Raw genomic sequence first — 24,150 nt, forward strand, 5'->3', positions numbered from 1 at the left:
TTAATAAAAAAGAGTTTGTTACAGAAACCCACTAAAAGAGAAGCACAAAAGGCTATTAATTGCCTGTGATTTTGACACTGCTCTATTTTCCTGAAGGGGTGTGGGGCAAACAGTACTTGACTGCAGAACTAAAAAGCAATGAAAGGAGGGGTAGGGGATCACATTTTAGAAGCAGTAGGTGTGAAGCCAGCTCCACATAAGTAGGTCAGCTAACTAGGGGGAAACATCTACTAGCTTTATTACAAAATAGGGGACTATGCTGGGATAAACAATTAATAGCGAGCCTCACGGGTTAAATTTTATTACATGGCAACCAAACAGAAGTAAATCTAGCTTAACTTTATTTACCAAAATAAGAAAAAGATGGCATTCACACTAGTATTGGATATATTACTTTGTAGCAAAACGCAGATTACAGAAAGCTACCAAGTTCAAAACACGCTTCTTGCTTGTATGTGAGCCAAAAGATAGAGGCATTCATATATGAGCTAGACAAAACGCATACCTAACAATTCAAAGAAGGCTTACTAGGTACACTTTACATTGCTCAATTTTCTGCATAAATTCCAGAATTTTCAAAATGAAAAATGTGTTGTGTGGTGGTTTGAAGTGAGCACAAATCCTGTAAACATAGAACAGCAGCTTCTGTACTTAGAATTGCACAAACAAATCACTCTGGATGAAAATTCAGAATACAGTTTTTCACATAATTCTGAATTACGCATTGTCCTTCCAGAGTAGAGGCACAACACAAGTCTACCTCAGTCTGTCAATGAAATCACAGTTTTCACCCAAATACAGCATTGTACTCAGTTCATGAATTGTAGGGGGCAGAAGCTGATGTTGCTAACTTCTCGCAAAGTGAATACGGTTCTTGAAAAACCACCCACCCAACCAAAAAAGCCCTAAACCAATACCCTCTAAATTTCTAAAAGCTTTTAAAAACAATTTGTTATAAAAATAATGATCCAGAAAGTATTTTGTGGTAAGAATATTTTATATATTTTTTTTTTTTACACTTTTAACACTTACAAAAACATTCAAACACAAAAAAATTAAATAACTTTGGAAGCAGAACAAGTCCTTCTGCCTACACACATACAATAATTCCGAGCTGTTGGCACAAAAAATAATCCACATTCATAAAACCCTTACTACTATATCAAACATAAGTTAAGTAAATCATAGGCACTAGTTTATCAAATCCATATTTCCACACTTCTGCAGTAAATCTCTAAACACAGAGCCCCGTGATTTCCTGATATCAATAAACTGGTAATGCACAAAGGCTTTCTAGTAAACAGACAGTCTGTCTTTTCAGGAAGTCATTTGCTGTATTTCAGGGGAGAACAGCAGAGAAAAGAATCCTTATAAAACTAAGCTGAACTTACCCAAGTGATGAATTACTTAACTTAAGGAAACATACACAACAGTTTGATGCAGCCATGGTAAAACCCCCAATATCGTCATCTAAACTGACTTTCAAAATTTAAAAGTCAAGCAAGTGTTCGATAAAATCCACCGATTAAAATTCACCTTTTTTCAACGAAGACTGCAGCATTGCTTTGTAAAATGCTGAAATGTTAAAATTTGGGCTTTAGTAAGAATATGCGCATTTGATCTTGTCCTCTCTTCTGCTTAATAGTGATATGAGATATTGACATCCATTATCTGTGCCAGTGAATGACACAAGGCTAGATTAGTGGTATGTACTGGTCTACTGGTGCAAGGTAGTTTCTTTACCCCTGCTGAAATCTTACTGAATTACAGTATAATTGATACCCTGACTTCAAAGTCTCAGCACAGATCTTGGTCTGGAGTGTGAAGTCATTCATCAACCCAAAGTCTGCTTGAGTAATTAGAGCTGCAAATTAGTCTCCACTCCTTCCTATTTGGCTTCTTCCAAGTGAAGTAATATTTGCATGGCTTTTCATCCAGGAATATGTTAATGCTGGCCTAAAATTCAAGTGCTAGAATTTCAGGGTTAGTTATCCTCTTAGTGGTGGGAGTCAAAATACACCAGCAGTTCCAAACTCAGATACTAATGGGGTTGAAGGCTACCTACCATCCAATCCAACTTGTAGTGTTTGTCAGTCATTGCACAAAGGATATACCATTCACATTCTCTTACTTCATCAACTGTACATCCAAAATACTGAAAAAGCTTCAAACAAAATCCTTTCCATTTAACTAGTCCCACCCAATACGACTTTAGTTACAAATGTTTGTATGATGTCTTCCAAAACAGAAAACAATGGTTCAAATGCTAAATATATGAATGAGTTGTTCTGAGCAAACGTGTTAGAATAAGTCAGAGCCACCAGAGGAATTTAATAGCTTGTAAACAGACATAGCAGGTTTCATACTCTGTTACCAGTAAGATACACATATGTAAGGCAAAGTACATATTTAAACACACTTACATGGGCAATATCTTCTGTAAAAATATTTACAATTTAAAATAAACCAATTTAAGAAATGGATGAAAGTAAAAAAATAGGATACAGAAAACTCCCTCATACCATGGAACATCACCTAAATGAATATCATTTGGCATCAAGAGTCAACTCATTACCTAAAATTTTTATGTTACAAGTGCATAGTTGTGTTTCCTTCTCCTTAACTATCAGCATTTACAGTTGCTCCAGGCTGCAAGCATAATGGGATGGTATTAGAACAAATTAACATTACAACTTGCTCTTTCCTTTGTAAGGAAACCTGCTATAAAAAAAAAAGTTTTCCCCAAACAGTGAGCCATGTGTTAAAAATGTGGCTACAATAGCAAAGGCCATCTTTCCTGAGCCAGGAACTTTAAGGTTAGAAAGATTGTACAACTGATACTAAGCCCTTTTGGCAATCAAACATATAAGAGCATGTAAAGCTGATAAATCAACATAGGAAAGATGCAATCTGTACTGTTGCATTTGTGTCTGCTACATTCAAACCTTTAATGTTAATAAAAGCCATGGCTACTACTTACTGTTCTGCCTAATCCTCCAGAGTAAATTCTGATTCTTTCTGAAGGATGTACGTACCACTTTCCCCAACAAGAATCTCATACAATTGTTAAAAGCAATGTTTCACTAGCACTGTAGCAGTCTGCAATCAGAATATTAGCTCTGATTAACGTTGCCTTATTTTAATAGTACATATTCACCAATTTTTTTTCTGAATTAAAACAGTCTGAAAATGAAGTTTTGGACAATGCAAGTTGACTGTTATACTTGCTGTTTTTCAAGATGGGCATTTCTTTGGCATTCGTTAGGTTTTTGCCCAGACATTGGCCACTGTCATAAATGCTCATATTGATACGTTTTAAGCAAGCAAGAAACCCCCCCCAGAACTGATAGCAATTTAATGTAGAAGTGATTGTATGACCACCAAACATCTGATGTTAGATGTCATTAAAGTGCTGCTTTATAATCTCTGTCAGTTTGTGCTAATTAGAGACAGAGAAATCTGGAATTTTCACAAATCCCAAAAGTCATATCTGAACAGTTTGTATAATCAAGCTGTCCTTTAGCCTGGTGAGGAAGCATCCATGAGCACTGGAACTTTGCATTAAACTTTGCAGTTCAGTAGCAGCCATCTTTCCAACTCTCATCTTTCACGTTGCCATAGGTTTTGGGAGTAGGCAATGATCTAAAACAAAATGAGATTATTTTTCAGTTTCATACATAACTGCCAAAGTCTCCATCTACAATACATAAAAATTTAAACATTTTAAAAATAATTGAAATACACACTTCGCTCATTTACTTCTCAGCAATACCGTTTACTTAAGATAAACCCCGAAGTATTTTCAGTTTCAGGTTCTGTGTGTTGTGTCTTGGCAACTACCATGTCAGAAAACTATCTGCATAAATAGACAGAAAACTTTTTGCTATTATACTCTGCGAGAATACAAACTTAATCTGCCACCATCTAAAAACAGGCCATTTTTTTTCAGTGATGTATAAACAGGAAAATCCTTGTTTAGAGTATTACATTTTGCTTACATCAAAATCTTGACATTCATAGATACTTCATTATTGCATTGTGTACAGATACAAGAAAAAGCTCTCCAAGTTTAATAGGTGAAACACTTTTCTATAAGGTAAGTTGTGATTTGGACAACCACACTTCACTACTATTAAGAACTTCCTGTCAAAAACAACTGCTTTTTATTACACAAAGTTTCATACTGCTGACAGTGCAGACTCGGACTGCAAAACAGTCAATACTGTGACAGTCACTTGTCACTCCCCTGCCCAGCACTCACTGCAGAACAGAACTCCCACTTTGCTATTTACAGCTGGTTTATCTTTTTTACGGTACTGGAGACCAACTCTTTATCCTTTCTGTTTAAGGAGATTCTTAATATTTCTCATCGATGTCTGCTTCTTTATGTCAGCTGGCTTCCAATTAACACCTTCAGTGAAAATCCACATCAGCATGGCGTTATAAGCATATATTTTAAGTTATGTATCACTTCCCTCTGATTCTCCTGAGGACAAACTGTCCATGTAGCCTTTCCAGTTAATACTCAGTCTCTCTTGTGGTCGTTTTCCAAAACACTCTGACATTAAGCGACTTCTACAGCTGGGTGCTAGCACAAAGGTTATGTTTAAGCTGAAAATTCTGTTTTGTCCTGTGGGTTAACTGCATTGATTTTTACGTTAAGTTTAGCAAATGCTATGGATGCCTCCTCTGTCCTCATGTGTCTTCCTTCCTAAAGTTTCTAGTTGCCCAAGGAGAGAAACTGTTCTCACTGTGGTGCCACTGCTTGACTTATGGATTACAAGAGGAAATTAGTTCTTACTTCAGAATGTGTCGCTCAGTGGTACAAATGAATTTTCACTTGCCAGCTACATTTTGCTAACTTTTTACCACATGCAGACAAATTCTTATTGCCTTCTCAGCCCAGACTAAAACACTTTATTTACTTAGTTCAGTAGCTTTCATTAGTCATTTCATTTTTCACTCCTTCACCTTTGCTCTCTAATTCAAGAATCGTTTTCTCTCAGTTTTGCTTCAAAACTATTTTGGAAACATAGGCAAATACTTCACATGGAGATCTCCATTTCTGTTCTAGAGACCTTTAGATCAAAATAAGAACTGCAAGAAGGAGCAGCACAAACACATAATATACAAAATTCATTATGAAAACTTCAAACTAAGACTGCCTGTCACATACTCACCTGCGAACAGGCTGTGCAAGTTTGCTACGAGGCACTGGGATGCCCCCTGTAGAAGGGGCACTGGGTCTGGGCAAACCACTCCTCATCCCTGCTGTCCCTGCCGGTCTGGTAAGAGTAGTACTGTTAATACTGCTGGCAGGGCTTGGCAAGCCTGGACTCTGGGCTGCAAGAGGCCCTGGTGAAGAACTACTGTGTGTCAGCTGTGTGGCTTCTGGAGAAGCAACTGAACCAGGTCCATGGTTACTAAATGCTTTCACCGGTTGTCGGAGAGCTAGGGGAGATGGTGCTGCAGGTGAGCGGAATTTACTTGAAGAAGGTACTGGAAAATAAAATGCAGAAGTTACTTTCAAGCTTAAGTTATGGTATAACTGAAATTAAAACCAGGAAATTACTTTATGTGAATATTCAAACACTATGGAATGTATAATGGAATACAGCCAATCAAGCAGCAATGAGAAACAGGAATTCAGATGTCCTTTTTGTCATGTGTTTTTGATACCATAACTCTCATGCCCCATTTGCTTATTACAAATATTTATTTATCTGGATTTATAAGTAATACTAGTAAGGCTCTAACCGTTATATCAGTCAGGTCAAAAGAAATAGAGGAGAACATATTTGTTAAGAAGAAATATAACTGCTTCAGAAACATGTGAACCTAATTCCCATCCCTGAAAGAACATGCTGACAAATACAGTGTTCTAGTGCAATACAGATTCAACATGTGTATTAGCTTTCAATGATGAAATTCTGGGTGCAGAGCATCTTAGTGTTTCTTTTATGCAGTTCTTTTTAAACCAGATGCATTGAATTAGCATTCACCTAAAGATATAGTCATGTTGCAGATTTGTTGGCTGATGGGGAAAAAAAAAATAAGGTCAGCCAACGCCCAACACCAAAGACATTAAGGTGCTGCTATGAAACTTAAACCAGACAACTATAACAATTTATAGCCTTCCTCTTCTTGCAAACATTATCTAAGTTATCAGCATCACTTATATCTACATTCAAATACTTTCTATCTGAGTTGTTATGTAAGGTCTTTATCAAGTCCTTTCTGGGAAAGGTTAATAAGCCAGAATATTCAACAGTTCTTTGATAATGCCAAACCTTAAACACAATTCTTCACATGAGGAACATTTTCAAATTATGCATTATGTATCACTAAACAGAATACTTACACTAATCTATCATCTTAATACTGAAATGGAATTTCACCAGCTTTTCAAACTGATTAGGGTGGGTCAGTAACAGTCGACATAGGACAATCAAATCAGGAAAGTAAAACAAAACCACGTTAACATTTAGTGAGTTTGCATGAACTATTCCTTCCTCCACTAAATAAACTTTTTTTTTTTTTTTTTTTACACAGAGACCAAAGTTGCATCCTCTTTGACAGATGTTGTACATAAAGAAGATGGTCCTTCACATAGCTTTTATTATCATTTTACAAGGTAGATCCACTAAGAACATGAGTGAGAGAAGAGGCAAGTGATGACAGGAATGTGGCATCCTAAATGGGGTACAGAGGAAGTGGTAGTTTTCAGGTTGTATTTTGAAGCCATTTCTTATAGGGGATGTCTAGGAAGATTAACATGTGCCTCATTACAGATGTGAATTGGATTTGATTCCTTTCTGGATTATCCAAGAGGGCCTTTCCACCAATAGCAATATCAAACACAGCATGAAGCCGCTCATGGGAAAAGCTGACAAAAAAGGTGGCAGAGATGTCAACAATACATGACAGCTGGTAAGTAGCAAGGAGAATAAATAAAAACCTTGGTGTCAAGCCAGAAGATGGATTAAGGAAAGCATTAACAGCAGAATGACTGGACAAAAAAGAGCAGCAAAGTGCTCCCAGGACTAAGATTACATATTAGAAGTTTTTAAAATGTGACATTGCCTGTAACATTGGTTCAATCAACTCTGCAAAATTTCCAAGTGATTCTACAGTGTAAACGTAGGGAGCTTTTATCACTAAACTTCTCATTACAACACCTGCTTGGAACACAGATACAGCATCATGTTAGCAACTGACCAACAGAGCAATGCCAGTGTATAAAAACTGAATACAGCTTTGGGCCTCTTATGGGCACAATGGGGAAAAGGTTTTTAGGTACAGAATATAAGCAATGAAAAGCTGTAAGTGAAGAAAGCTTGTCACATTCCCAGTGAAAGTAAGCATCCAGTAAATTAGTCCTCTCCATTCTCTCCAGTTTTCTGTTGACCGTATTTTACCATGCTTCCAACTTGAGCTGTCAATTCATAAAATGTTTCCTGTCAGCACAGCATTGCAGACATTGCTGAGAGCTGTATTCATTCTTGTACATAAAGGAATGAATTGTCTTCCAATGTGCTGCAATCTCCAAAGCAGTCCACATGATGCAATCTCTGGCAAATTGCCTAATAATTCTGCTCTACATATAAAGAATTTTGTCTTAGAGCAGTTTTCGATATTTAATAAAACTCAGTTTGGCCTATTTGTAAGACAGGATCACAAAGAGTGAGGTACTGCCTTAGTCAAAGGCTATTTGATAACCGTATACCTATGTGCAGTATTGAGCTGATCCATGTTAAATAAAAACATGTAAACATGTAAGGGTAGTGTTTAACAACTTTACACAACTCTATCTCCTTAGAAACTAAACAACTAGAACCAACTACAATTAAAACATCTGGTAACAATAAAAATAAATGGCACTGTACCGTCATGACATTTAGATTTCCCACCCTCTCTAGATTCTGTCTTGGATTGTGGGCAGGGGGCAAGAGATCCCCACCTGACCAAGTAGAATGCTGTGAAGCTACCACCTTACCTGGCTTGCACCCCAAGACCAGCTGCTGCACGCTGACTTGAAACCAGAATCAATTCTAACGCAGTTAAATCATAACCATCGTGATGAGATGATTAAGACCGATACAAAAGAACAGATGAGGCTAAACAATGGGAATTGATAAACTGTTCTGCCACCTCACTACATGAAAGACATGGACCTGCTGAAGCAGGTCCAGAGGAGGGCCACAAAAATGATCAGGGGGATGGAACCCCTCTCCTGTGAGGAAAGGCTGAGAGAGTTGGGGTTGTTCAGCCTGGAGAAGAGAAGGCTCCAGAGAAGCCTTATTGCAGTCTTCCAGTAGCTAAAGGGGGCTTATAAGAAAGATGGGGACAGACTTTTTAGCAGGGCCTGTAGTGATAGGACAAGGCATAATGGTTTTAATCTAAAAGAAGGTAGATTCATACTTGTTTCATTACTGCATAATGCATCTATACTTGTGAGATTCTCAGATCAGAAGCAAGAAAATCAACAGATCAAGGACAATAAAATAGCAAATAACTGAAAAGGACATGTTGGGTCCTGATCTGCAGTGAGGAATGACAGCAACTATAAAGTGGGATACATAACTGGTGGTGCAACATGCTCTGTTCCTCATTCTCTAAGGTTTAGTAAAACTTTACAAATAATATAAACTCAAAGAGAAGTTAATTTTCTGTACATTTCCACAGCTCCAGACTAGGCCATTGACCTAATAAGCGTTCCAGACATCCAGATGAAGGTGAAGGCATGGCCAACTGGAAGGACAGCACTGAAAGCTTTGCAGAGGAATTGAGATGGTGGTCTTATGCCAAAGCAGAACATTGGGACTGTTAGAGACCTATTAAGCCATGTGAATCTGTTTCAAAGTCATTATACTTTGCTAAAACTTTCTGCATAGAATGAAGTAGACTCAAAGAAGTTTAGCATTGTTAAACTGCTGAAAGAAATGCATGAATTTTGTCAGCCACCCTCAGCACCTGCACGAAGGACTTTTACAATCCTTAAAGGATTCTAGCATATATAGAGCTTATGAATTGGTCTCAAGTGAAATATGATCTTTAAGATGAGATCTTTTAGACTGTAATAGACAACAGGACCAATTATGCTTAAAACCAAAATCATGAACTAGTTTTGTCTTAGCAGTGAAACTGAGACAGTGTCACATATAAGGCTGCCAGAATTAATTAAAAACCAGTTAAAACTTGTCTAATTGGATTAGAGACTCGATATATTTCATTTTCTCCTCAAAAAGAAGCCAACTTCAGCCATTAGCAAACTGGAATATTACACGCAATAGTCTCTAATTCCTTAAGAAAAAAATACAAATCTAAATTACTGTATGTTGGGTTAATCTTCCAGTTTTGAGAGGAAAAGAGAAAGTGCAAGCATGTGCGCGTGTACACGCAAAACAAGTTGACATGCTGTGCTCATCTTTTCAAGGATAAACTTGTTCGCTTTTGTTTCCAGCACAAAGGATGCTATTTTCACTTGCCTGCTGTATTTTTGCACAATCAAAAAAAAGAACAACTTTTACAACTTTTGTTTTAAAAATGGTATTTTACAATTCAAAAAACTCCTATCCAAATGTAGCCCTAACAAATATGGATTCAGGAGTCTACTTTTCCAATCCAGATTTCCTCATTAACACTAAAAGCCACCAATCCTTGGATTTTATCTCAAAATCCAATTTAATACTTTTTCTCCTATATAATGCAGGGTTGTATTTTTAATGTTTAGACCAAAAAGTTAACTTTCATACATCAAGGACCACTTGATTAATCTCAACATGCAACAGCCATTTTATTAGTCTAGAATATGTGGGATTTAATGCACGTGAACAATTATCTGAGATTTGCTGGAGCTTGATAAGAGGTTGTAAGTTAATTACCTCCTTTTGTAGATGGAGTTTGAAGAAACTGTTTGGTTTTGAAGGCAGCACGAGGCAAATTTTTCTGCCTTTGCAGAGCTGTTGAAAGACAAGAAGTGTTATATTTGTCTAAGAAGATAAGAAAACTAAATTTACTGGGAATTTCAGAATTGCATCCACTTGTGAAGCACCAAGGAACAGAGTGAGTAAAACACTCAAAAAGCTGTTATGACTCTTGAAGTGGTGGGTTTTTTTAAATGGTGCTTGCTCTTAATGACAAAAAGTTACAGAGGAGCGTGTCAGAAATTTTGCAGTGCAAAATGCGCAGATTCTGTAAGAGTACAAAGCTTCTTGCAGGGCAAAGCGCCCAGAAAGGCAAAAAAAATTAATACACCAAAGGGAGAACAAGCCACCTAGCAAACATGCTACAGCAATACGAGTGCAAGATTAGATACAAAGATGAAAATTAAACTGTCATATTTGACCTAGCAAGACTAAACTTTTCAAAGGAGTTCTCAAAAAAATATTCTAACACTATACAAAGGCATAAATCTTTGTCTAAATGCGATCATCATATAAACAAATTGTATTTTTCAGTTACGCAAACATAAGCCATTTTGAGAGATGCCTGGGTTTTTTCTCTTGAAAAGGGTATGCAAGAGGTCTCAAAGATGTAACACTGAGAATTATCAGCTGCCAGCATGTAGACAGCACGAGAGAAATTGTTTTTTATTGCTCCTATGTCCTGCCTTTTTTCTAGTAATGTTCAAGGGCTGATACTGCCTTGAAATGACCTCACTACCCACCAGTTACCAAGAGAGAAGCCAACATTCCAAGAGCTGCAGAATCTTGGCAAGGAGAGAATTACCTATTGCCAGAAGGAACGCATCAACTCAGCATATTTTCACCACAGCGTATTTAATGGGGGTAGGAGGAAAGTAGTCAATGAAATAAAGCTTTGCCTACACAAAGGCTTCTTAAAATGATAATGTATGAGTAAACATCTCTGCTCACCTCAGTGTATGGAGTTTTATAACAGCATAAAACTGATTGCACTAGCAAGGCTTAGTTCCATAGTGAGAAGGAAGAAAGATGGGGGAACAGCTGTGCATAAAGATCCTGACCCTGAGTAAGGAAGCTCAGTAATCCTATCACCAATTGGTAGATATCACTATGAAGAAGGTAGGGGAAGAACAATTAGAATCCTAATAATATTAGTTAATCCTTTTCTAAACTTGACAGCATATAGTAACTGCCATCACCTTTCCTATCCTTCAGTCAGTGCAAAATTCACAGTATTTTGTAAACTATAAAAGAAGTTCATCATGTGTTTTACTTTCATTCTGAAAATGTGACTAGGTCATCTATTCATTTTAGTCTTAATAACTAACTAAAACCTGTCATTTTCAACAAACAGCAAAAAGGAATTAAAGTGTTTATAAACATGATAAAATGCTGTCTCTGGCTATTAAGAATAAAAACCCCTGTTCCTTCTACCAACTAGAATCTAATGCAAAAAACCATATAGCAATATGTAATTCCTATTCAACTTCTGGCATATGGTCTTGCTATAAACTTTTAAGGCATACCTATGAACAGCCAATTAAGCACAGCAAGATGTTTAAAAATGAGCACAATTCCTAGGAATTTAGTGAGGCAGACCACTGGCCAGAGTGTTGCTGTCCACAAGTATTCCATTATACCATTTTTTACTGAATCAGTGTTTTTGTTATACCACACAAAATGAAGAACAGCTTCGTCCTTCATATTTATGATCTTGAATTTGGTTTGCCCTAATTCATTCAGTTAAATATGCTGCTGCACATGGCACTAAGTTTCTTCCCCCATCATTATTTACACTACTTGCAAGTCAGAGATGTGGGATGATATGGAAAGGATTTAAAATACATGTATCTAATTCCTTTCTTCCCAATGGAGACTCCAGGAAGTAGACTCCACAGTTAAACAATTCTGTGCACTGAATCACTGAAAAGAACTTCAGGCAGTGCAACTTGAGCAATGCTGAGGAAACATGCAGTTTGAGATAAGCGTGGAATGCATGCTTACCCACACTATTTGCTGCTCTTGAAGTGCTCCATATGCTATTACACTACCTGTCACAAATAGTGCATGCTGAATACATGTAGTTACGTTTACTTCTCATCAACTGAACTGGAATACTGGAATGGTTTCCTCAAAACATACACTCCCTTCTTTTACTCTGAACATGCCAAGCAGCTGGATCTTAGCAAGCAGACTAGTTATTTCACTGATAGCTTGAACAATCTACAGCTTAGTTCTTTGAAAAAGTATTATATTTAACTCTGTTTGAAGATTTGACATCCATGTGCTAATAGTGCCAGGTAAGCACAAGAGTATCACACACAATCCACTAGAAAGCATGTAGCTCCTATGTGGAAGCCACCCTAGAAGTTCTACAGCTTTGCACAATCTATGTGGTGTAGGACCCAAATACAGAGACTTCCTGTCATTCTAACACTTCAAAGTCTAAGATACCTGTTCCTTGGAGGACACAACTATTACAGCATCTTATAGTGTTTTAAGGTGAAATACTTAATAGCTTTCATATAAAAAAGTACTTTCTGCACAACAGCATGGAGAATCACATGTAAATGAAAATTCTAAGTTACAACTGCTATTTAATTTACTCAATCTCTTTTCAAAAAGAATTTGGATTTTTCACCACATTACAGCTAAAACTCATAATGCCAAATGTTTTCATGTTTTACAGTTGTACCTCTAAACATATTTTAAGTGTCTCCCCTCTATTCTTAAACAAGCATATACAATTTGCCTGTGTAACCATAACAAGAATTGTCTTTTCAGAAACTTACTGGATTCCTAACTCATTTTTGAATGCCAGCAACCACAGCAAGTTCAGTATTGCAGCCACAGCAAATGTGCAAGTAAATTATGAACAGCAGATCTTTGACAAGGAGAAAAGTAGTGACCTCGGGTGGCAAGCCAGCATCCTTGCAAAGGTAAGCTCATGCAAAACTAGCAGGTATATGAGGAAGCTTTCAATCGCAAGACCCAGAAGTCATTGCCAAGGGAAAACAAAAATTTGCTGCAATTTAACAGTGCTTTGTGCAAGGTGACAAAATATAAAACCAATAAAACAAAAAGTATACAATAAAAAGGACACAATTCTGGAAATTTTTATACAATGTACAGTTTTGCAGAGAATTTTTTAATCCAGACTAAGCAAAGATACTTACTCATTGACTTCATACACAAACCGTTTTACGATTGTCAATAGCAAGACTCTGACAAACATCTGTAAGAGCAGGGAAACTGTAAAAGCTAGAAGTCTGGGCTTTATTAGTGATACTTAACTTACATTTAAATGTAAGTTGGTCTAGAGTGGTTCACATTTGGGGAAAGATTCCCATGAAAGGCAAGCAAATTTACCTAATTATTTAGGTGATTACATAATGATTTCTTTGATTCTTAGTGCACCCACAAGTTGAAAAAATTATATATGTATAAACATAAGTCACAGTACTTTGGTTCCTGCAATGAAGTAACTCACTAAATATTGAATATTGAGACTTCTGCTGTCTGATCTTTCCATAAAGTTTCACTGTGAATATACTTTTGATACTGGAAATAGCCTTCTAGCCAACTAAGCTGCCCTCTGTGCTCTTCGCTTCCCAGTTCACTCAATTTTAAGACACCAGATAAAATTTGTACAGATTTTTACTAAAAATACTTTTTCTTTCATTTTCTTTCAGGTCATTTTGATTATTCTTCCTATCACAAAAATAACACAGTTGGAGATCTGCTGGCCAACTGCTCCAAGTGCATTATAGTTCGATAAGCCTGCCTAACAGATAACAATCCTCCATTTGAACTACACACATGCTCTTTCAGTTGTAAATCCCACCTTGAGTGTTTGTGAATAGTGGAAGAAGGGGGCAAGGTGAAAGGATGCTGGGGTAACCTATATGAACAATCACAAGGTCATACTAACTTCTTTGGCTACATTATCACACACCTGGGACCGACTGTCCACACAACCCTTATATCTGGTCTGAGCCACTACAAAGATAGAAATCTTGTAGTCTTTAGCATAGTCTGTATTCCTTATTCTGTATTTAACTGTAGTTGTTTGCATGAACACACTGTTTTGAAAGGACCGGTTAACAAGGCCAACTAGGTATGCTCGTATGCCTGTTCAACAGGTTAAAAAAAAAAAAGGTTTCATTCACAAATATTATCTTACATTCCCCGTCAAATATTTAATTACTGATGAACTTTTATCATAAAACTTTTATAGTTCAAAGCTCTACACATAATAATATTCATAACGTGTTCTTTCCTTGGAAATGTCACACAAGATTATTAAATTCTGAAACTTGTTTTAAAATAAAATGGTCAGGAAACATTTAAACAACAGGAACTGTCAATATTGATATATAAAGAAGCACTGCATATTTAAGTTGCATTTGCTTTGGCTTATTTAAGGTCACCATTTTCAAGAGACTTGTGAGATTAGCAGCATTCTCATATCAGCAGTTCACTTTTGGACAAACTAGTGGCCACTAGTCCAGCAATGGGCTAATTTATTTCATGGGACACAGGTTCATCCAAACCTTTTCTAAGTAGTAACCAACACTTAAAAAAAAAAGTAAATAAAATCTGCAACTGAATATATAATTTCCAGGTGACAAAAGAAAAGAAACTGCAAACAAGGGTTAAACTTGCATGAATGTTTCCAGATCACGTTTCACTAGTTAAAAAAAAAAAGCAATAAACATCATCTAGGTACATATTTCCATAGCCTAGTAAGTTTTTGTAGTCTGAAAGTAAAATTCAACAGTACAGAGCATTATAACGTCTGTAAATCACAGAAAACAGTTTCTGAAATGTCTAACTACTGTATTTATACTTTTTATAGTACTTCTACATATACTTTTAAGAAACTATGAATGATACCTTAGTAAGAGATCAGACATTCTTTGAATATAATCAGTACCAGATTTTGTGTACCAAAAAAGCAGATTCACAGGTATGATTAAAAATCAAGATTAGCATCTCTAGTGTGGCATCCAACATTTCTCTTTGCCATGAAACTGGAAACCAGCTGAGTACCATCACTTAATTCTGAAATATACACTGAAGTGTCACTAAAGGTACTTACTGGCTGAGGCTTGAGGTTGAATGCGAGGTATCCCTCCATTTGGCACTTGGAAGTTTGAGTCACTTCTGCTGTTTTTCACAGACTCAGCTTGGATGTTAGATGTCCTGGACAGGTTTGGAAGACTACGCCTTAGTTTTTCTGTACGAAATAATACAAAGATACCACAACATGTAGTCTAATGCTGGACAAACTTCAGGTTATCCCATATCCATAGTTGAATCCCAAATGTAAGTGACACAAAATGTTAGCCATATAAAACTACATTGCAATTTAAAAGCGTATTTTGTTACATTACAGTTCTTCCATTATCCTGAATTAAAGTTCTGTATTATTCTCAGATCTATCACATACAAAAATATTTCTATATAAAAAAGCAGAATGTATGGTTTTCACCTGTGATGAAAAAAGTCAAGCATAGTGTGTTTTGAAATTGAAACATATCTGGATTATGATTCCCTGGGTTTTGTTCTACTGTTATGGAAATTGAATAGGCAAACCTAATTTGCAGTTCTTCCACAGTTTTCAAAGTCTTTACCTAGAAAGTTATTTATAATACAGAGTGCTTTCCTGAAGATTAAAAACACACGGTTATTCTTTGAGTCAATTTTTGGGACTACTCAGTCCCATATCAGCACATTATACAACAAATAACAGCCACCCACTTGGAAAGAAACTCTTCATACACAACATTCAAAATTATTGAAGTGTCCAGTTATGCTTCATATTTCACATATGACTTGACTATTCAGCTAATACTGGTTCTTCAAGGGTCTTCTAAAATTTGTACCATCGCTCACAGAATACAAAAAGACACCATTAAATATTTCTTAAGTCTAATAACATTCTATGTATCTCCAACCCACGCAGAGCTGGGTTGATGACATACTTTGGATAGAAGACTACAGATGCCTTGTCAGGAGGAATGGCCAACCTGATTCTGTAGAGGGATGCAGAAAAGAAGCATGCTAACCATGCACAAGCACTAAAGATGAAAACAAAAGTAAGAGTCTTCATAGGCTGAATATTCCTACACGCGTTACTTTCTGCACTTAGTAGCTTACATTGCTTTGCACTGCAGTTGGTACATTGTGGAACCCTATCAATCAAATTTCCCTCTAACCATTCTAGAGAAAAAAAAGAAATCCCAAACAACTTTTTTTGGCTGCTGCTGTATCAACTCTGAATATCCAAGCAACATTCAACTGCACAAAACCCACTGTAAGACAATTCCTTGGAAGTGTTTCAGAAGCACATGATCACACACTCTATTTTAATCCCTCTGGTATGTGGGATACCAGCTTTTGATACCTTGCCTCTCATGGGATATTTTTGTTGTAGCTCATCTAGCATACATTAAGAAGACTTTCCTGAAACCCCAGAAAAGAATGGGAAAGGAATTCTCAACTAAGTCACAATATAATTGATTAGCTTTTGCATTGTACATTTTCCTATATACCTAAAATCTCCCCAAACCACTATGCCAAATATATTCTCAAATAGCTAATTACATTTGCAGGATCCTCTTACCCAAAAGCTCTAGCCTAGCACGCTGATTTTCCTGATTAAAATTCTAAAATTTCTTAGTCAATGAAATTCTGTAAGTGGCATAGAACTCTTTGCTGTATTGAGGGGGTGGGGTGGAGGACAGGGATGACACACCAACACACAAAAAAAAAAAACCAAAAAACCACCACCCAGAAAATAAACTGTTTAAAAACGCATTTCTACTACAGACATTTTGCATCCAGCTTACCTTAAAGATGAAAAAAATTAAGTGAATTCTTAATATCTAAATGTATATTCTTTCTGAATTTAAGATTTTATTTGCCAGATAACTACAGTTGTTAAAATGGGAATATGCTTATGAAATTTCAGCCCGGTTAAAGGAGCTTCCGCCAGACTGCTACCAGGAAAAAGTACATTCAAGAAGCAAAATCATATCAGGATTACAATATTTAGTTCTATGCCAATATAGTATAAATGTGTCAAGTTTACTGCAAGCTTTATTTTTTATTACGCAGCAGTCTGCACAGCTTTGAGATATCTAAAATATCAAAAAAGTGCATGACAAGTACTAATATTTTTAAGGCTATGTTTAAGCTCAAACAGTTCAGAGTCCTGCAATGCCAGAAGCAAGCATTCAGCTATCTCAGAGGCTACAAGCATGCATAAATTGCCATGTTACCCTTGTATGACCACAGTTACTTTCCCTGCATTTTATTCTGTCATCTGCAAGGCCTAACCCTACTGGTGAATGATAGTTTCCCTTGGGCTCTGCTTTGTTCTAGTGCATTTGCCTGCCAAAGACAGAACTTGGTCACCACAAAACTCAATTACACCCGGCGTGACTGGTTAACAGCTAAAATAAATATAAGCCTATCAACTCATCTAACTGTAAGGGTTCCCCAGCAGAACTTAAGCTTTGCTTGCTCTGCTTTTTCTTCAACAACTCTGAGATTAAACCATGATGTTACACAGGCATACAGTTTTAGCACTGCACACTGACCAAAATCCTTTACAGGAACTACACAACTACTTGTGTAATGAATTTGAGACAGAGCTTTTACCTTCACTTTTGACATTACTAGTCTGCAAATCTGTAGGATGGCCTTGAAGCGAAAGGCGAGGTTGCTGTAAACGACTAATCATAGGTTGGGGTGACACTCTGCTGTATTCTATGCTTCGAGCAGGTGATCGGGAGCGAGGTGAATTTCTTGGAGATTGTTTTGGTGAAGGCCAGGGAGAACTGCGAGGTGATGGTGAGAACCTGTTAACAGCAGGGTGTACTGTGTGATGTGTGCCATCTTCTTCATCTTCTAAACTCTGTGCATCGAGCTCCTGATCGCTGAATGTGCCTCGCCTTGTAGAATTACAAGAAGAACCAGAACTACGCCGAGAAGCAGTTGCTGCATACTCTTGCCGGAGGCCTGGCAACAATGAGAACATTGTTTACTTGCTTCCAGCCCACAGATGGTTCAAACTAGAGACAGTGCATACAAATATATCTGCCCAGTGCTCAAACTCACATTTGGTTCACCTTAACTTTTATCTGAGACATTAAATTAATTCCAGATTAGTATCAAAGAAGTTATCTACCAGCTGATAGTGTCTTGAAATAACTAGGTGAGCTCATTCCTTTTCCTATTACAACAGTCATCAGTATAGGTGTGTTGCGTACTTGTTCATCTTCTCTCCCAGGCTGGATACTAGCAACACAGGCTACACTTTAACTTTGGTATCATGTAACACCCTATAACAATTATAGCAGCCACAAGGAAATGTCTATTGCAGTGTATTAGTAAATGTAACAAAAAGCTATATGATAAGCTACCCATGGAGAAACTTAAGAGTTGTTAGACCAGTGGTCTCCAAAGTGGGGTACACGCACCCCACAGAGTATGCAAAACAATCCACTGGCGTGCAGAAAGAAAATTTTGTACTATTCCCAACATAGTATTTTTAAAATAGCATTTATTTCATCTTTATCTCATCCTCTTAAAATCTGTGGTTTTGCGTACATTTGTGTATTTTTGTGTATGTAGTATATTAGTACAGTAGTACATGTATATAATTTATTTAAAAATGTATATTGGGCGTTTGGGTTTCTTTTCCACTGATGGGGTATGCAGTAAAAATGTCTGGAGACCACTTAGACAACTGAAATTACTACCACTTTCTGCAGTCTCAGAGGGACAAAACGACAAAGTCTCAACTAAACCTATAATAAAAGAGATATATCTACACAGGTGCTTTTCTTAACTATTCTTTGTCATATTGAGTTTACATTTTGGTGATTTAAATCATGGTTTAAGCACAGATGTCAACAAGACTGGATTACATCAGGAAGGCATGTACCTCCTGAGAAGACTGGTGGCAGGCAGCAGTCCAGTCTAACCACCATCTTTTTAGTATATACTATATGCTACAAATTCATATTCTAGCATTTCTTTTGTCCACTGTTCCTAAAGAACACTTCTGCACACTAACTTCCTTTCCTTATCCTGGAGGCAGAAGTCCTTAGCCAACCTTCTCAGGAGAACTAGATTTGTACATCCGTAGTAGAATCTACATCCCTTTTCCCTTCCTGCTAAGCAGGTGTTACTGCAGTTATTCAACAAAAAAAGATCAGCTGCTCCACTTCGTTTTCAGGATGGAAAATACTTACTTTCTTCCTGCATTCGTGCTAAAATTTGCACATCTGTAACATCATTTAGCTTGTAATTAGACCCAATAGAGTCTTCATCCATCTCTGATGCACTTAATTCACTGTCCAGAGAGGACTGTGGACTTAGCGGAGGATTTCTATCTGCTGAACTTTTAAGATGACCTATAGAAAGAAAATAAAGTAATAGGAAATGTTTGGGGAAAAAAAAAAGGGGGGGGCAAAAAAGGCAAGTTGTATTTCCTTTCCTAGTAAAAGAACCACGAATCTGAAAACAGATTATGACTGAGATGTTGAGACTCACAGATCATTTGAAACATTTGATTGCGAACCTAGGCTGAAAATATAATTTACACAAGTAGAGCTTAGCCATTACCTTCTAAAAATAAGCAACTTCATAAAATCATTATAAAGGTGGTAAAACAAATTAATGACATACTCTGGTCTACCTGTACCAAGTTTCAACTGCTATGAAGTCTGCATAGCTCTTACAGAGAGAGCAACCGCATACGTGTTCTATTTGTGCTTTCATTTTCGTCTCTGCACACTACCTTGTAAGACATAAGCTTGACTATATCTTTCTTCACAGTAAGGACTTGCTGATCCAATGAATATTGATTCAGTTTGGAATGCTTAAAATACAGTTTATCTGAAAATACTTCCTGTTCTATGTATACACCTTTGCTAAACTATAACATACCAGAAAAAACTCTTTCTATTTGCTACCTTCTGGCTGACACCCCATTGCCAGTTACATTTCATCTCTCTGTCCTGCAGGCAGATACAGCATTGTACCACACAACCCACAGCAGAGCTACATAGATTAAAACAAAACCTGGGTAATGGCTCTGGTGAATGTACTGCAGTGCAGGTTTCTCTTACAAGTCCCCAGCAAACTACAGATAGTTGGACTGTCAATGCAATATTTTTTCATCTTCCCTGCAAGCTAACTCGAGTTAAAGTATATATATTAAGCCAACATTCTGATGTGAGAGTAGAGGCATCAATAAGCCAACATTCTGAATGTCAGAGTAGAGGCATCATGTTCCAGGCATCAATTTTTCTGATGCAAAGAAAGTGTCTATGGTGCAGTATAAAGGCAGAAAACATTGCCAGAAGTTAGTGTTTACACTGATGACTGCAAAGCCTCATGGAATGCCTTTAATTAAAACATATGCTTCTTCCTTAGATTATATTGTTCACATGTCAGAGGTACTGATGGATACATTGCATACCAAATGTTTCAGCTAATAAGTAATAGGCTAGTTGCAAAGACTTTACGATTACCAACATCTAACCTTTAAACACCTACTATGCAACTTACATCCCAGACAATTACAGGGCCAATCCTAGAAGCAGCTTACATATGTTGGGACTCCACAGAACTAACGCTATGTGTTTTGGTCTAACTGCTAATATGCATCAGTGATTTTAGGGACATGGACATCCAGAGAAAACATTTTAAATGTATCTCATGCCAGAAAGTCTGTAAAAAAGCCTTTTCTAAAAAGCTTAAATACTGCATGATGCAAACATCCTACAGAAGACTGACAAGTTTTTAGTGTCTTTCTTACTCTAGTTCAACGCAAATGTAATCTATTTGAGCATGTTTTTGAAAGGAAGAGGAGGAAGAAGAAAGGGAGAGACCAGACACTCACACACACTTACCTGAGGTACCAGGAGGTATGAGCTGTTTCACTAAAGCAGATTTCACCGGTGTTGAGGAGGGAGAGTTGAAACCACTGCTGTAGGGGCTACTAGTATTTGGACTATAGGAGCTCGCATAACTGACCGCACTGAAAGGGCTGCTGTACAAACTCTGTCTCTTGAGAGCTGTATGAAAAAGGAGAAAAGCGACAAATTATACTGAAGGAACCAATGAAAAATGAATACAATACTATACGGTATCTTCAGTGTGATTTAATTACTACACAATTCACAGTAGAACATTTCAGTCACCAGGAATATTTTAAACTGACTTCTTCATCTCCTAGACACAACCATACCGTGGAAGGAGTGGGAGAAGAGTGCAAGACAAGGTAGCAACAAATATTTTCCTTGGAAAAATGAGATCCAAGATCACTACAACTGATCTCTTCTCTTCAAGATATTCAATGTAGGCACTGGGAAGGAGGAGGGAAGCAATTCAAAAGACAGTAGTAGTTAAGCTATGCTAACATACCTCCTACGCACAATTACATACAAACCAGAGCACATCATGAAGACTAGTTCTCCAGAATTCAGAGACCTGTCTAGATCACACAATATTTCAACAGTAACCCCAAGACAGGCACTGCAGAACTAAGCAATACCACCTATAAAATTCCCCAAAGCATATGCTAAAATGAAAAACCATTAAGCATGGCAAATGCTTCCATCTATATTTCTGGGTACCATGAACCTACTGGGCACAATAAAGCAAGTTGACTGTAGGATTATTCCCTTCTGTGTACCTCCTGTTCTAATGCTTTGGTATTTTTATGTCCATGGGGTTCAACCCTTTCCACAATTTAAGATCTAAAATTGGGTACTTTGCTATTTATTGTAAATATTTCAGTGCTAAAGTATTTTTAGATTAATTTTAACCACTGGTGAACATTTTCAGTACAATACTGCAATTCCTGTAGTAGCCAGGTATATGATTTGTATAGTTACTTAAATGACTATTTTATTCATAAATTTACATTTTATTTTAGTATAATAGAAAATGGAACTTCAATGGGGGAAGTGGGAACCAAAGGAGATTTGGTCACTTTTGGTAAAACCAGTTCCTTCATTGCTGGAAGTATTTCATGCCAAACAGAATTGTATTTTAACAAAGAACAAATTAAATTGCAAAACATTAAACTGAAAGCTAGAGATCCAAACTTTATGGTATGTAAATCTAAATTAGATTAAGTTGCAGATCACCTAGCTGCTAAAAACTAAACTCTCTTTAAGGCATAACAGTATTGAAACTATACACATATATTATAAACTGACAAGAATAGGCCTGGCAAATGTATGGCAATACACTCAAGCAGTTCTAAAAAAAAAAAAAAAGAAAAGGCATTAAGCTATTCAAAGAATATTGTGTGACATTTCTGTTACTGAAAAAGGGCTTCAATTAGGGCAGTACTAATTAGGCTACCAATAGTAGTAGCTAAAAAAAAAAAAGAATTGAATTCTAATTTGCTTACTAAAAATTCTTTTATTCAGTGTAAGATTTTGTTGTTGTTGTTTTGACATTACAAGAAGCCAAAAGAGGCAACAGTTGCATGAAATGCTGCTTTCAGCAGTGCCTGCTTCAGCTCCTCCTCCCACCCCACTTTGCTCTCAGTCACTACCTCCTCAGTTATTCAGTACAAGCAATAGTAGGGCTGCACTATTATCCAGCCTAATAAGGTGGATTTAGGTTAAAAGTATCAAGTATTTTAACTGATTGCACCAGTGAATTAGTTTTTAGTAGCGCCCAAAAGAGTGTATCATCCAACCAAATGGATGGCAGAATGCACCGCAGAGGCAAAAGCAGCAGAAATTGAAGTTGACTTTGCAGCAGATTCCTTAAATTGTACCTCATGTAAAGATCCTTTCTGAAGTCTAAACCAGTTAATATTACTAGTGTTTGAATTAGAGTGAAAAGACAGTTATAGAGGCTGGAAAGTTTATATTCCAGCTTTCACTGCAAGACTTAAATGATATGCACTAATTTCAGCAATTAGTGCATTAAATGAATTCTAGCAAGTATTCTTGAGGTACCTCCAGTTTATTTTGAGAGCGTCAGAAGGAAAATCTCCATTTTACTACAAAGTTCAGTTAACAAAACTAGTAATTACAAGCCATTTGTATTCTGGTTGCCTCTGATGAGACAGCTCCTTTGATAGCAAGTTCTTCCAGCATTCACATAGGAAACCCAAAGCTTCTATTCCAACTGAATCTTTGTTCTCATGCCAAAAAATTCACTTTTCATCTCTTGCCGAAAATGACAGTAAAAAAAAACCTAAAATGTAAGTCTGCACAACAATTCTTTATTTCATACTTATTACACAGACAAGTATTTTAAAATACTAACCACAAAGCAGAAAACAATTGTATGACTGTATAACCTTCAAAACACGCTCTTCATACATACCCATAATGATACAGAATATTTGATCGCATACAGATTTCTTTAGATGAAAGAAAGCATACTTTTGTTACATATAAAAAGTATGCTCTGGTACATGATGACACTTTATATGGTATAGCAGTTTCACCCTAGTTACCGTGAACTTCTACCTTCCTCAGCACTTTATTTTTCCCCAGGAAAAAAGCTGGATTCAAACTATTTTTCTGACCTACAATTCCTAAAGTTTTTCCAACAGGGATTTCTGTAACTTAGTAAGACATTACTATTTTTGCAACAACTAGAGATACAGTCTTTATTAGGAGTGTCAGACAACATTAGTAAGACAGACAACTCATTTTAACATCAAAATGATACTATATTAGATGAAACATTAGCTTTCATAACACCAGAGGGGAGGGTTAATGATCCACATTTTTATTTTAACGTAAATTTTCTTTTTATAACATTCAGAAACAGTATGCAGCATCTAATTTATTTTAGTCAACATCTGGTTAAATTGGTGTTGAATCCCTCTTTTGCTCTAGAAAATAGGAACAGAAAAATTTGAGTGCAGAAAACTCATGCTTAGGTGGTTATGATCTACTGTATTAATTGGGTGCATTTTTCCAAATGCTAGAGACCTGATATTTATTTTTGTTACAATTAAGTGACAAATTTATTCCAGCTGTCCCCATAGTAATTCAAAACAATCATTAGCAAAATCTATCAAGACCAAAGGTAGCTAAATAACAGTTCATTCTGAACAAGTTCAATGTTTAACTGAAAAGTCAAACTCACTCAGCATGGAAAATATGTCAGTTTTTACATATACAGCCACACAGTTCTCCTACCAGCTATAGTGATCATGCATTTG

General features: G+C 36.7%; 1 protein-coding gene and 1 long non-coding RNA gene across 3 annotated transcripts in view; one reads left to right on the forward strand and one right to left on the reverse strand.

Moving 5' to 3' along the window:
- Positions 1–976: 976 nt before the first annotated feature.
- Positions 977–24,150, reverse strand: part of SLAIN2 (SLAIN motif family member 2) — a 36,186-nt gene continuing 13,012 nt past the window's right edge. The window contains exons 3-9 of one of the 2 annotated variants that reach the window (XM_069790639.1): positions 20,858–21,022; positions 19,193–19,354; positions 17,595–17,954; positions 15,028–15,165; positions 9,885–9,962; positions 5,181–5,499; positions 977–3,642 (exon numbers count right to left, since the gene is read on the reverse strand). In XM_069790639.1, coding sequence (XP_069646740.1) covers positions 3,576–3,642; positions 5,181–5,499; positions 9,885–9,962; positions 15,028–15,165; positions 17,595–17,954; positions 19,193–19,354; positions 20,858–21,022 — 1,289 coding nt within the window. In that variant the 3' untranslated portion in view covers positions 977–3,575. The remainder of the gene's footprint in view (positions 3,643–5,180; positions 5,500–9,884; positions 9,963–15,027; positions 15,166–17,594; positions 17,955–19,192; positions 19,355–20,857; positions 21,023–24,150) is intronic. The other variant, XM_069790649.1, reaches the window with a different exon arrangement.
- Positions 9,918–13,917, forward strand: LOC138686622 (uncharacterized). The gene is made up of 3 exons (XR_011325934.1): positions 9,918–10,065; positions 12,711–12,865; positions 13,619–13,917. It is a non-coding gene; the product is annotated as an uncharacterized lncRNA (long non-coding RNA).

This window comes from Haliaeetus albicilla, chromosome 1 (assembly GCF_947461875.1).
Source record: "Haliaeetus albicilla chromosome 1, bHalAlb1.1, whole genome shotgun sequence".
NCBI lineage: Eukaryota > Metazoa > Chordata > Aves > Accipitriformes > Accipitridae > Haliaeetus > Haliaeetus albicilla.